The sequence below is a fragment of the Carassius auratus genome, chromosome 26 (assembly GCF_003368295.1).
Source record: "Carassius auratus strain Wakin chromosome 26, ASM336829v1, whole genome shotgun sequence".
NCBI lineage: Eukaryota > Metazoa > Chordata > Actinopteri > Cypriniformes > Cyprinidae > Carassius > Carassius auratus.
The window spans coordinates 5,443,676-5,458,359 of record NC_039268.1 but is presented as its reverse complement, the minus strand read 5'-3'; the positions used below and the strand labels follow the sequence as shown (position 1 = coordinate 5,458,359).

The following is a 14,684-nucleotide window of genomic DNA, read 5'->3' as shown; positions in this document are numbered from 1 at the left end:
TGGGGGTTCGGTGCCTTGCTCAAGGGCACCTAAGTCGTGGTGTTGCCAGCCCAAGACTTGAACTGCCAACCTTAGGGTTAGTAGTCATACTCTCTAACCACTAGGCCATGATTTACCAAAGTCGTGACACATTTCTATCCATTACAGAGATTCTAATGTGTTGTGACCGAGCGGCAAACTCCCACTCTCTCTTGTGAAGCCAACAAGGAAGTGACTAAAATTATTTGACTGGCCGCTTGAGGCTGGCTGCAAATGGGAGAAAATGCCCAACTTTACAGCAGAAAAAAAAAAAACATTTTTACAGCCTGGTGCAAAAAAATTATTTTGGTCTATTTAGCCAATTTTACCCTTCATGACAACTGTGAGGAGGGTTATTTTTTTTTTTTTTTATAACTCATTCGTTTAAATTATATTAAGCCTTAAAGTTCTGCATAAATAAGGGCGTGGCCACTTGAGTGACAGGTGGATTGTTGCTGCTGACACTGCCGTTGAGCTAGGTGGGTGTGGCTTCAGCAACCAGCTCCCGCCTTTTTGTCCATTTTTGATTGTCCGGGAGAGTCGCGCAGTGACGCACTGCCAAGATGGTGTTGGCCCGCTCTACACACTTTGAGCTTCAAAAACGCTCTTCAGGAGTCTAAGGGTGACGTCATGGACACTAAATCCATGTTTTTTCAGTCAGTGGTTGTGCCAGATAGCTGTAGTGCCTCGGTTCAAACGGCATGAGAACGTCTTTTCATATTTAGTTAAAGAATGAAATAAACATTAATGAACATCAGAACATATTTTATTTCAACTGTGGAAATGTATCAATACACACATTTTTCAAGTAAATATTTTCTTCTTCTTTTTTTATGTTTTAATCCCATTTTTTTTTTCTTATTATTTTTATAATCCATGGTGGAAACGAGCTTGCATGAGAGATTTCTTTAAAATATGTGACCTTGGACTCAAAACCAGTTTTAAGTAGCATGGGTATATTTGTAGCAATAGCCTAAAATACATTGTATGGGTCAACATTATTGATTTTTCAAAAATAATAAGGATATTTAGTAAGATGTTCCATGAAACACAGCCAGTTATGTAGTAAATGTCCTACCATAAATATATCAAAACTTTATTTTTGATTAATTCAATTCAATTCAGTTCAATTCAAGTATATTTGTATAGTGCCTTTTACGATACAATACAAATCAATACAAAGCAGCTTTACAGAAAATTACGTTTAAAAAAAAAATTTATACAAGACGTAGTCAACCAGACGATGAACATAATTAACAGCAATTATTATATGGTGCAATCACATATGTAGCAATATTTGTTAGTTCTGTTTGTTGATTCAGGGTTAGCATCATCTGAGGTCCTCTGAGGGTCAGCATCATCTCTTCTGGTGTTCTGGATCCAGACTGGAGCTTGTGTATATCCTAGTTACCACGGGATGTAAATCCCGTGGCAAAACACAGAGACAAATAGAGACATAATTAGCGTAGCTGCTGTTCCAACAAAGTAAAATTAATTAGTTTAACCCAAGCTAAAGAATAATAATGCACATTTGATCAGATGCAACTGCAGTCACTGCATTATTTGAATGCTTGGCGAAAGAGATGCGTTTTTAATCTAGATTTTAACAAAGAAAGTGTGTCTGAACCCCGAACATTATCAACAATATGCATTGCTAAGAACTTCATTTGGACAACTTTGTAGGCAGATTCCAGATTTTCAAATAGTTGTATCTCAACCAAATATTGTCCTATCCTATCAAACCATGCATAAATGGAAAACATATTTCTTCATCTTTCAGATAATGTGCAAATCTCAATTAAAAAAAACAAAAAAAATTGACACTTATGACAGTTTTTGTGGTCCAAGGTCACATATATTATGGATTTTCTTAGAGTATGGTTTAAAGCAAAATATAATAAGAGAAACCAATCTTTATCATTAGCATAAATATGCTGTTAAACAATTATATATTTGCACGAACATGACAAACTCTTTCTCTTTTTTCTCTGTCTGTCAGGATGGCATGGGCAATCTCCGTGTAACCAAAGAGGGCATCAGATTAGAGGGAGTTTCGGAGTTCCTCCTTCCACTTTATGTGAAAGAGATCAAATCCAGACGGGTAAGAAGTACAGTCTCATTGTCTTAATGTCTGATGGGAAAGTCTTTGGAGATCAAACTTTTTTTTTTTTTTTTTTTTTTTTTTTTTTAGGAGCATTATCTCATTCTGTGTCTCAAATATTCAAACATGGTACTTTTTTATTTCTACTGGCATGATAGCATGTCACAAAAGAAAATAACTGAGTAATAGGAATTTTTAAAATGGTGTCAGCAAACTAAGTGATTAGGGTAGGGGATGTACTTTTTGCTCCTGTTCTCTTATCTATCTATCTATCTATCTATCTATCTATCTATCTATCTATCTATCTATCTATCTATCTATCTATCTATCTATCTATCTATCTATCTATCTATATATCTATCTATCTATCTATCTATCTATCTATCTATCTATCTATCTATCTATCTATCTATCTATCTATCTATCTATCTATCTATCTATCTATCTATCCATCCATCCATCCATCCATCCATCCATCCACCCAGCCATCCATTAAAACACAATTTAAAATAATAGAGAGTTTGTTTGATTAAACGCAGCATGCTTTATTTAGCATCTCTCTGTCTCATTTGCATTTGGTCAAGCAATAAATTATAAAAATTAAGGACATTTATACTTCTTTTGCACTCTCCATCAAATGGTGGCACACCCACCATGCTGACGGGATGTGTAAATTGGCATGGTTTCAGATATCACTGGTCTGTCATCGCAGGTACCAGCGGTGAAGCTGGAGTGAGTTTGCTGGGGATTCTTCCTTGAACAACTTGATATATGCGACAGGACAGAGTATAGATCACTAAGATGAATAGAGCAAGCACATAGGCACACATTCTTTGTCAAGCACACATGCAGAGAAGTACACAGGGTTGGGCAGTTCCCCAAACTGCTGCTGTACGCATGCATCATGTTCCAGTTCATTTGTATTTGGCCTCTGTTGACCTTTAGCACCCAACTGTAAACACAACGTCATTGATCGATTTCTCTCATTCTCTTTCCCTCTCTCTTTTTTTTTGCATCCCTCTCTGCAAAACACTGTGGCAGTTATCTATCTATCTATCTATCTATCTATCTATCTATCTATCTATCTATCTATCTATCTATCTATCTATCTATCTATCTATCTGTCTGTCATCTATTTGTCATCTATCTGTCATCTTTCTATCTATATGTCTGTCTGTATTTACATATACACACACACGTACATGTATACATATGAGGGGCTGTACAAGGCAAAATTCATTATCGCACTCTCACACACATTTTCCTTTCACATACATATATAGAGAAATTAACCAAGAGAAGACATTACTGTCTCCAGCCACGAGAGGGCGCTCTATACTGTTCAGTATAGACTACAGGAGCACATAGAGCGCCCGATCATGGCTGGAGATGGTAATGTTTTCTCTTTGTTAATTTCTCTTAGCTCATTTCTTTCGGTTCATGTCAAATTAATTTTGATAAATAAGTCGCACCTGACTTTAAGTCGCAGGACCAGCCGCACTATGAAAAAAAAGAGTGACTTATAGTCCGAAAAATACGGTACATATATTGTTATTTTCATACACATTATCCTTTCACATACACGTTTTTTGCTTTCATACACTTACATACTCCTTTCACATACATATATACAGAACTTATGTACAGTATGTCTGAAAAACGATAGCGATCTGGGAAAACCTGTCGGATGTCGCACTGGGATGTTTTCAGGCAATTCAAAATATAGGGGGTATGTAAATTTTCCATCGAAATTAGGGTTTCATTCAATTATTATTCTATAACATCTTGTCTATCAATCATGGTGATGTTAGTGCCCTAAAAGATGTTATAATGGACTATTTTACATCCTGAGATAAAGAATTGGATTATGATGTTACTAAAGAGGATGAGTCCGATGACAGTCTGTTATATGCACAGGTGCGCTGTGCTCGCTTTTCTAACTACAGGGTACACTTCTCGTGCTATCCAAACATAAAAGGGGTGATCAAAAGTTCAGAGACTATGCCCATCACGATAAACAACAGAAAACTGTCCCCATCATGGTAATGTCTGTTTGTATAATGATGCGATGTGCTCCTGACAGACAGCAATCGTTAAGTAGAAGTGAAAGTGAAACCCATCTAACTTTAAACCCGTTTTTCTTAAAATTCCATTCCGGTAAATCATAGCTATCAGCCAACTTCAGACAGCCATCACTTCTGTTACGTTCAAGCTGGACAAAATAAATAAAAAAAGTTTTGGAAAGGGCTTGAACACAGCTTTCATATGGTATCAAAGCCTAAAAAAAGGTAACAATGTCATCATGTGTTGGGTTGAGGGAGAGAGTATAGTGGAAATGGAAGGCATATGATGGAAACGGAAGGCAGATCAAGCACGATCAGGGTCACTGGAACAGGCCCTGATCTGCATGGGTGAGGTAGATGAGGCGGCCGCATAAGAATTTCAGCAAGCTATTTTGGTTTAAATACATTACTTTAAAAGAGTGTTAATAAGCTTAGCGCTGCATACAGCCATAACACAAGAAATGCTATATTGCTACTGTTCTATAAGCGCCACCTGCTGTCAGAGATTTAATTAGCATTTTCATCAGAATCAGAAAGAGCTTTATTGCCAAGTGTGTTTACACACACAAGTTTACACAAGTGTGTTCACACACACACACAAGTTACAACTTACAACAGTGTTACAACTTACAACAGTAAGTTGTAACTTACATCTTGGAAAAACAAATCAAACATTTTAACAAACGTATTTAAAATGTATTTAAAACACAACTTTAGTGATGTTTAAACATTTCACAATCCTGTTGCTTTAGATTATTAGATAGCATATGCTATCCCATGTTGGGGAACAGAATCCAGAGGAACTGGTAATGGGAGCACTAGTGGAACTGTTGCAATTTCTATACGTAAGTCTATACTGATACACTGTGTAGAAACAATGGCCCGCTAAGCTTAGGTTGCACATTCATTAATAATGATAAACTCCTTTACCACTGCTCGGATAAACTTATAAAGAAGCCTTGTCCTTGAGCCAATAAATCAAAGTGCCTAATGTGTTAGCCACAGTGATTAGCATTGAAGAACACAAACAAAGCACTGGCTTGCTGCTAGCTCGCTGATGGCACTCTTGATTAGCCTCAGTAATCACCAGCGCACATCAAAGCCTGTCGAGGGGCTTTTGCTTTTACCCTCAGCACCCCACTGAGAACACAGTGCTGCAAATCTCTACACACCCTCGCAGCAACACTACAGCCATTTTGGGTTCGCCTCAGATGACTGTGAGGGTACAACATTGCAAATTACAATTAATCCACCTAGTGTAGAAAGCCAGAAGCTTGGGGTCAGGGGATGGGACATAGTGGTCTCGGTCTGTGAGGAGAGCCTTGAGCTGTAAAGCTGAATCCTGCAGACAAGTTGTTTTGGCATCTCCTACAAAGAGGGATTGTGCCATGGCCTGGATTGACACCCTGCTTCTACGAGGCCACCAATGATGTGTGACACAGGCACTCATGAAAGAGAGACCAAAATGGAAACATGTGAAAGGAAAGGTGCTGGAGAAGGATGAATAAAGATGCAGAACATGAGGGGCAGCAGGAACAGTGACAGTATGTACTGTAGCCACCATGCTTTAAAAGTAAAATTAATAAAATAAAATAAAAAAAACCTTGAAAGTTACAAGTCTAAACACAGCAAAAGGAAGGGGGATTTAAAAAATAGCAATATGAAATAAAAGCAGTTTGAAGACAGCAAATAGCAAGAAAATCTACATTTTATATAATGGCACTTTACTGAAAATGGGTTTGAGCTCAAAAATATTCTTATCTACCAAGTAAACACACAGAAATGTTATGACATTGTTGGGCTGACAAATAACCTGCATAAATGTTTGAATTTGAATCAGACTTTAAAATAGCTGCCTGCTGCCATTCAGAAATATTATTTTTCTTGACCCTGTGTTGAGGACAAGATTGATATATTAATAGTTGGGTTGCACTTTATTTTACAGTGAGTGTACTGACATGTACTTATAGTGTACTTACAGTGTATTTTTCTAAGAAAGTTCTGGTATTACAAGGTAACTTCATGGGGTAGGGTTAGGTTTAGGGGTAGGTTCAGTGTTAGTACCTAGTTATTAGATAGTTATTGTAATTACTATAATAAGTACATAGTATGTACATTAGGGACAGGACTGTAAAATGTATGCTTCCCTTTATATTACATAGTAACACATAGTGGAAAATCATATACTATTGCTCTCAAAATGTCTTTATTAACTGTTAATGATTTTTCAGTGATTTTCTACTGGTTGGCCATGCAGCTATGAATTGACAACTATACTTTGTCAAAACAAAAGGTTGACAAAGCAAAATACAATATATATATATATATATATATATATATATATATATATATATATATTAATTAAGAGTGGATGCATTAAATCAATCAAAAGTGACAGCAAAGACATTTATAATACATTTAAGTTTCAACAAAAATATAGGGCACCACAACTGCTTTCATCATTACTGCTATTTTTACCTATATTCTGCTTCTAATAATTGAATGGTTGTAGACCTAATCCTGCTTTATATTTAACAATGTATTTCATCACTTATAGTTTAGTTTAATTTGCAAAATCAGTTCAGTTTTTAGAAATTATTATGCTGATACATGCAAAGCTGTTTCCTTGTTTTTCACCAAGATTCAGGACAGTAAACAGGATATAAGAAGGGTAAAGGCAAGATATCTTGCCACAAGTGGTAAATTCGCAGGGACTCTGCAGTGCTAATTTAAGGATGTCTTTTCAGCATATATCCCTCTGTGCGTTGTATAAAAAACTGAGTTAGCCAGGTTACAATGATAATGTCATTGACTAGGACAAGCTAATGTATTAAAGTCCTGATGCATGTGTGTATTTGCATGCTTTTATGTTCGTGGCAATGAATAACAAAGGTCTTGTGCATGTTTTATACGTGTCCCTCTTATACGTCACAGTAGGCACAAAGACCAAAGTTTATTTTTGTCTCCCTACCTTCTGTCTCTTGTGAATTTTGCACAGCCATTCTCTCCCATGCTCTCTTTTTAATATGCATCTATCATTCCCTCTTTTCTCCCGCTCTTTCTCTATAGTACTCCCTTGTGGCCATGTTGCTAGAATGCCTGTATTGGGAGTTGCTAAAATGAGACAAAAGTTTCCTGTTGTAGGCATTATTTCCACACTCTGTATGATGTAGGAGGAATATGATGTTTTCTCTCATTCTCCTCCCCTTAGTAATATCTGCTTTTATTTAATCCTTAAACAAATGTTGAGACAAGAAAAACAAATGTCAAGTTGATTCTCTAGGAATTGTTGAAATGATTGTAAATCCCTTCTCATGAGTCTAAACACGATTCACATATTCATAGGGTAAAGCTGCTCACTTTTTTTGTTGATCAGTGGAGAAATAGAGAAACTGATAATGCAGCAAATGCACAAGAGAGAGCCAACATATCCATAAGAGTCTGCAAGTTCCAATCTCTCTCATGCATGAGAAAACTACTCTTTTTAAGAGTTTACTTAGATGTCCTGCCTGTTCATGATATATTCCTATTATTCATATTTCTATTCATGGTATCTGTATGCTAGAACCATATGTGGTCGTTAACCAAAACCTATTAACACAATTTTTTATGATAACAATACAATTTTTTTAGCTCCTTTTTGCTGTTTTATAAATAAATCTCTCTTCTTAGTCAAGTCAAGTCACCTTTATTTATATACTGTAGAGCTTTAAACAAAACAGAATGTGTCAAAGCAACTGAACAACATTAATTAGGAAAACAGTGTGTCAATAATGCAAAATGACAGTTAAAGGCAGATCATCATTGAATTCTGTGATGTCATCATCCAGCTCAGTTCAGTTTACATAGAATCTTTGCAATCATTTGCAGTAAAGTCAACTAAATCACTGTAAATTGTCAATGACGTTATTAGTCAATAACGTCACCTCTACTTACACACATTCATATGAATTCGTACATGAACTCTGCATATTGGCTGCTTGAGAATCCAGTTAGAAGTAAAACATTTTTGTTGTATATCTCACTCTGCGGGATTAAAATATTAAAATACACATTTCAATAACTGAAAAATATGTGCACTACCTTTCAAAAGTAGGGGGCCTTTAAGATGCTTGCAGCCCTCTTGACCGAAGCCAAGGCATTGTCTTTAGTGACAGAATCTTAAGCACTACTAACTGCAGATGTTGCAGGGAGGAGAGCAAGACCGTGTTCGGGCATCTACGGTAGTCTTCCCACTGGGAAGAACACCAGTCAATGAACAGGAGATCTTCCCTCAGAGGAGTATGCCAAGAAACGGCTGTCTCAAGGACCATCAGTTCTGGGAACCAAGTCCAGTACAGCGCTACTAAGAGGACTTGCACCTTGTCCTCCCTGACCTTCCTCGTCTGTGTGAGAAGGCATACTTGCGTAGGCCTTGAGGCCAGCTGTGTTCCAGCGCATCTGTGCCAGTTGTCCCTTCAGACAGGGATTAGAACAGCTGGTAGTGGGAAACAGGTCTACCTGAGCATCTCCCAAGCATCTCCAGATCAGCTGGACTGACTCAGGGTGGAGTCACCATTCTCCCAGTATGGCGGACTGACATGAGAGCTCATCGGCTGCACGATTGAGCTCACCTGGGATGTGCAGTGCGAAGCAGCCTCAGATGGAGGAGATGGTGGGCAAGCTGCAACATGCGGCGGGAGGGTAGTAGTAGTAGGGTGGTTGATGTATGCAGCAGTTACAGTATTGTCCGTCCGGACCAGTATGTGCTTGTCGTGTAGCAGCATTTTGAAGCATTTTGAAGCAGCGCAGGGCAAGCCATTCGGTTAGCAACTTGAGGCAATTGATATGCCATTGCAGATGAGGCCCTGTCCTGGCGCCCCAGGAGCCTCTGAAACTGTAATACGCTGAAATATGCTGTGTTTTCTCCCAACTGGCAAACCGGGTTGCAGAAATACAATTGGGTAAACTGGCAGTGGGTGGGTTAAACAAACCAAAACAATGACAGACATTCCAGCCGGGAATGCACATTTTCAAAGGAGAATAACTGAGTGTAGCATTGTTTTTCAGATAAACAAGTATGCTAACTTGTTTCTTAAATATCTGCAAACATATTATGATGTTTTTATGCTTTAGTAGAGTCAAAATCTTACATACACCACCTTTAAGTTGCTCCTGTAAACACAAGTCACCCATCCCAAACACTGAATTTATCTGAAGTCATACAGCAAATGATTCAAGCATTGGCCAGTGTGTTGGTACTAATGTTTTATTCAGGGGGGTTGAGTGTGTGGTGGAATGGCCCATGTAAAAATAGGTTCCCATTAACATTTAACAACATTTCAGGATGATAAAACATGGGGACCGTTCAGACCTTCAGAAACCAAGAATGACGACGGATATTAATTATTATCTCTGCGCTCTCTCTCAGATGCAAAGAAACTCTCAAAAGCCTAGTGGGCACAGGTTACCTCTGCAATAACCTCTCAGCTCTTTGCAATGTCATCTCACTTCTTTTTTAATTGTTCGATGAACAAGGCCAACATGCATTGTGATTGGGTAACTCTTCGTGAGCTTTGATTGGTTAGACGTAACTCAACATCTAAACACAAGGCAGATGTGTCATCAGAGAGCAGCAGGCATAACTAAGAGTGATAGTCTCTTTATTTATATTAGTGTCGCACAATCTGTTCTGTCAAAGCACATTATTATTGTTTTTGTGAACAGGAGGGATGTGCATCATGTTTACGATGGCATATGATAGCAACATGTTGCTATTCGACAGATGCAGAGATGAAATCAACTTCTAGTGACATGTAATACAACTCACAGTGAGTTTCCACAGCAGTGCTGTTTTATGACTTCAAATGTTTTGTACTTGGACTTGATAATGTATAGCCCTCAATGTGTGATTGTATGAATATTCAAAAATCTGGGGTCAGTAATGTTTTTCCATGCTTTCAGCAAAACTTTAATAAATCGATCAAAAGTGACAGTTATTAATAACAGATCTATATATAAATCTATATATCAAAATGATCCATACCCTTGGTAACTGTGATCATATAAAGAAGTTATTTAGCTGATGCTGCACATTAGAAATATGTCATTTGATTTTACTCATTGTGATCAATGATTAAGAGAATTTGGTATTTGTTTTCCCTCATATTTATATTCATTTGAAACAGGAAGCCATGGCTGGATAATGTCATGTTCCTAGTCACCCTGGTGTGATAAAAAAAAAAAAAAAAAAATGCACATATGGTTGGCAATATATTTCAGAGATATTTTAATCAGAAGATTTTCTAGAGGTACCAATAATTGTGGCCATTGTGTAGTAGAGAGTAATATTTATTTCATAATGTGTTTTATTCCCTACTTTGATTATTATTATCATAATTTTTAATTCAAATAAAGTTTAGGATTTTTTTTTTTCTGCATGAAAGAATGGATCAATTATTATGCAGAATTATTTTTAAAGCATTCTTTGATCATATTTACCAAGGGTATTAACAATTTTGAGTACTATATTTCTAATACTGTGATTTTGAATTCTATTCATCAAAGAATCCTGAAAAAAAAAAGATAAAAAGGCACGACTGCTTTTCAAAACATCAGTAAAAAGAAGAATGTTTCTTGAGCAACAATCAGCTTATTGGATGGATTCATATAGTGATTATGTGACACTGAAAATCAGCTTCGCCATCATAGGAATAAATTACATAAAATAAATAAATAAATAAATAAATAAATAATAATAATAATAATAATTATTTTATATATATATATATATATATATATATATATATATATATATATATATATATATATATATATATATTAGTGCTGTCAATCGATTAAAAAAAATTAACTAATTAATCGCACAATTTTTTAAAATTAATCGCGATTAATCGCGATTAATCGCAATTAAAAGACTGAAACTTTTTGGATATGTAAATGTAAAATGTAAATAATTAATGTAAACTCAAGACAAAGAAACTATTTAAATTCAAAATATGATTGTTTATTGGAATTTTTGTTTAACTTGTAACACAGATTTTCTCATGTAAACAACATACCTGCAATAAACACATCTGTTTTAATAGAGGTTTTAATCTTTTACCTGCACTGCCGATTTTCAGAGCGCCCTTCACAATGCAAGCTTCCTAATTCATCCCACCCAGAGCAGAAACTACATTACCCATTCGCCCTTAAGTTATACAAGTGAATAGCGCATGTGTCGCTTTTCCCACTGTTAAGTGTCAACAACTCAACGTGGCCGGAGAAGGTGTGTGAAACTCGTTGTGAGTTATACTAAAGCAAAATCTTGAGTATTTATTGTCTGATAAACATTAAAAACTGTCTGCGGAGGTTGAGTCGTCCTGCAGCCCCCGCTGGCTGTTCATTGGCTGCAGCCCCCGCTGGCTTTTTTTCTAAGTTCTAAAAAAATACCATAGACGGCAAGGCACAAATTTAGATATTAATTTATGTAATTAATCTATAGCCTATGCACAAAGACAATATGATCTTTTTGTCCCCTTTTGGTTTTAAAGCTTGATGAAGAGAGAGCGCGCAAGTTGCTGCAGCTGAGGAGGACAGTGATGCACGCGTACAGGAGTGATTGACAGTTCGCGGCACTGTGTACAAAAAATACTCCGCTACACAATTATTTCGTTATTTTCGTTTAAGCTTATTAACATTAGCGTTACAGAAAGGTCTGATTTACGCACTGTTATAGTCATTGTTTTTTTTTGTTTTTTGTTTTTTTTAAACAATGACATTTGAGTTCATGATTTTAATGTTGCTGTTTCTTGTGGCAGACTAAATGAAGAGTTTCTTGTGGCAGACTGAAGAGTAATCCGGCAGAGTTTTATACTGAAACTTTCCGTCTAAAAGTCCTTCCTTGGTCTTATCCATATTTCTTTGCACGTTGAACACACATAGGCCACAACTGGAAATAAAAAAAACTGCAACCGCGTTAATTGCGTTATTTTTTTTTAACGCGTTAAATATTTCAAATTAATCGAATGCGTTAACGCGCTAATTTTGACAGCACTAATATATATATATATATATATATATATATATATATATATATATATATATATATATATATATATATATATATATATATATAATAACACAACATTAATGTTTTGTACACTATATTTATAGTAGATAATTGACTATTTGGTCTGATATGGACATAAAAACAATCAGGTCATATATATTTTTTATTCATATTACTGTTGTATTATATAACTTCAAATATTCCATATGGACTTGCTACCTCGCACCCTCAATGCCTAATTGTTATGGCATCATTCATGTGAATTCACACATTAAGATTTGATGGAACATCACCAAATAGGTTTGTGTTAACCTGAAGTATTTTGGGCCATTGCTAATTGGGGTCACTGTCTCCATAACAATGAGCTTCAGTTAATTAAGTAAATAAATACAAATGATTTCTTAAATCTTAACATTTCACCACCACAGTCTTCAACAAATTTCCAGTGGTCGCCATTTGAGATTTTGAATATTTTGTCTCATGTGCTGCTACACAGTAAAATGGCCCCTAACACCGACCAGGGATCAAATCTCCCCTTCTCAGTTAGTGAAATTAATTAAAAACCTTACATGATTTTAATGAATGCTACATGTTGACATTACACAAGCTAGTGGGCCATTTTAGCTTTGATCCTCATCGGCGACTAATGACATTTAGCCGGGGGCTATGTAGCATGTGTAAAAGGGCAGGCTAGCCATTGGGTGTTTAGCTAGCAGGGCCTGGGGTACAACCTGGACTGCGGAGGTAAATGTTAGAGGTGATAAGAATGTGTCAGCAAGACTAAAGAGAAATGAAGTCTGGGCAGGAAATCCTGGAGACTGCTAACAACTATAAATCCAAATAATCTTTCAATTTTAGCTAGAGATTTGCTTCCTTTCTTTTCTTAGGGCAAAAGAGGAAAATTACTGCTTATTGAGATAAACTGTTCCTTTATGCCTCTGATAACACTTTGGACCAAGTAAAAAAAAAATGGTGTTTGGTAAAAATGCTATCTTATCTAAGCTCCTCAATATTGTCTCCGTATTTTATCAATAAAATATTCATTCACATGTTTATTGAGCACATTTATTCAACATTGTATGTCTTTCCTCGCCTCTCCAGAATGTGATAAGATTATATCTGAAGACTGCTTGTTTAGGTGCTAATATATACTTACACATATTCCACCACAGTATTTACTGCATAGGCCTACTAGGCTACATACTTTGCAGTATGGAATATGCAGTGTAAAATATTTCAAACAGTTAATTTCTGTGTTTTCTGTGTGTTGTTTAATTATGCCGTGTGTTTTGTTTAGTAAGTGGTGTCTAATTATTATGAACACATATTGAGAATAAGTGTTAAACTATCTATCTATCTATCTATCTATCTATCTATCTATCTATCTATCTATCTATCTATCTATCTATCTATCTATCTATCTATCTATCTATCTATCTATCTATCGTCTGTCTGTCTAATGTCTGTCTGTCATTTTTAAATGATGTGAACATAATTTTAATGCATTGATTGCAATGACTGTTTTATTCACCATTATCTTTAGCTGTTACATTTCCTGAACACACACTCATTTGTGTGAAAAATCATTTGCTCAGTGTTTAACAAAGTATAAACGGTCAGCAATATTATTTATGAAAAGCAGTGCTTTTTAATTAGCAAAGGGCCTCTTTTGGGGTTTCTGTATAGTGGGATTCATGAAGACTTAGTCAGTGCAGAAAGTGTGCAGCTGTTACTCCTAAAGTTATTTCTGATCTCCTCATGTACTAATTACTTTAACTGTCTCTAGGGTGATTTTAGTTTGACACCTTTTTTTCCAGGGACTGAAAGTTTTCTCAGAATCTTTCTATATTTAAAATGTTATACGTCATCTACCGAAACAACCTTCTACTTACCATATGTTAGGCTAGTATTAGCTATTGGTATCACAATTGCAATGAAGAATTATGAAATTTCACTTCATCATCTAAAGTTACAACCTTTAATTAAATACCTTATTCCCCGTTTTTTTCTTTTCTTTCTTTTTTCGTTGTTGTTGTTGTTGTTGTTTGTTTGTTTGTTTTTGTTGTGTGTGTGTGTGTGTGTGTGTGTGTGTTAAATAAAATGTATTATATTGTGAAATAAGATTTTGGTCATATCACCCAACCCTACTATGAATGCAATTAAAAACTAAAGATTTTAATAATTAATCAATATTTTAATTGAATCAAATCTCATCATGAATCAAATCATTCTAATGATTCCTATGAATCTCGAATGGAATTGATTTATTTTGTAGTTTACTCAAATATGTACACCCTTGTGATATAGAAATAACATGCAAGACTAGGAACAAATGAAAAGGCTCATTTTATGTTTTCTCACTTTTTCACACTTTTATCGCTTGCTTAACCTCATTTTATGTTCCTAGTATACACTGTGACATGAGTGTGCTTGCTCTACCATTATAGATAAG

At 35.8% G+C, this 14,684-nt stretch overlaps 1 protein-coding gene across 1 annotated transcript in view; it reads left to right on the top strand.

The window, feature by feature from the left end:
* Positions 1 to 14,684, top strand: part of LOC113044155 (zeta-sarcoglycan-like) — a 269,395-nt gene that overhangs the window by 189,760 nt on the left and 64,951 nt on the right. The window contains exon 3 of the mRNA XM_026203817.1: positions 2,018 to 2,119. Within this exon, the coding sequence (XP_026059602.1) occupies positions 2,018 to 2,119 (102 nt within the window). The remainder of the gene's footprint in view (positions 1 to 2,017; positions 2,120 to 14,684) is intronic.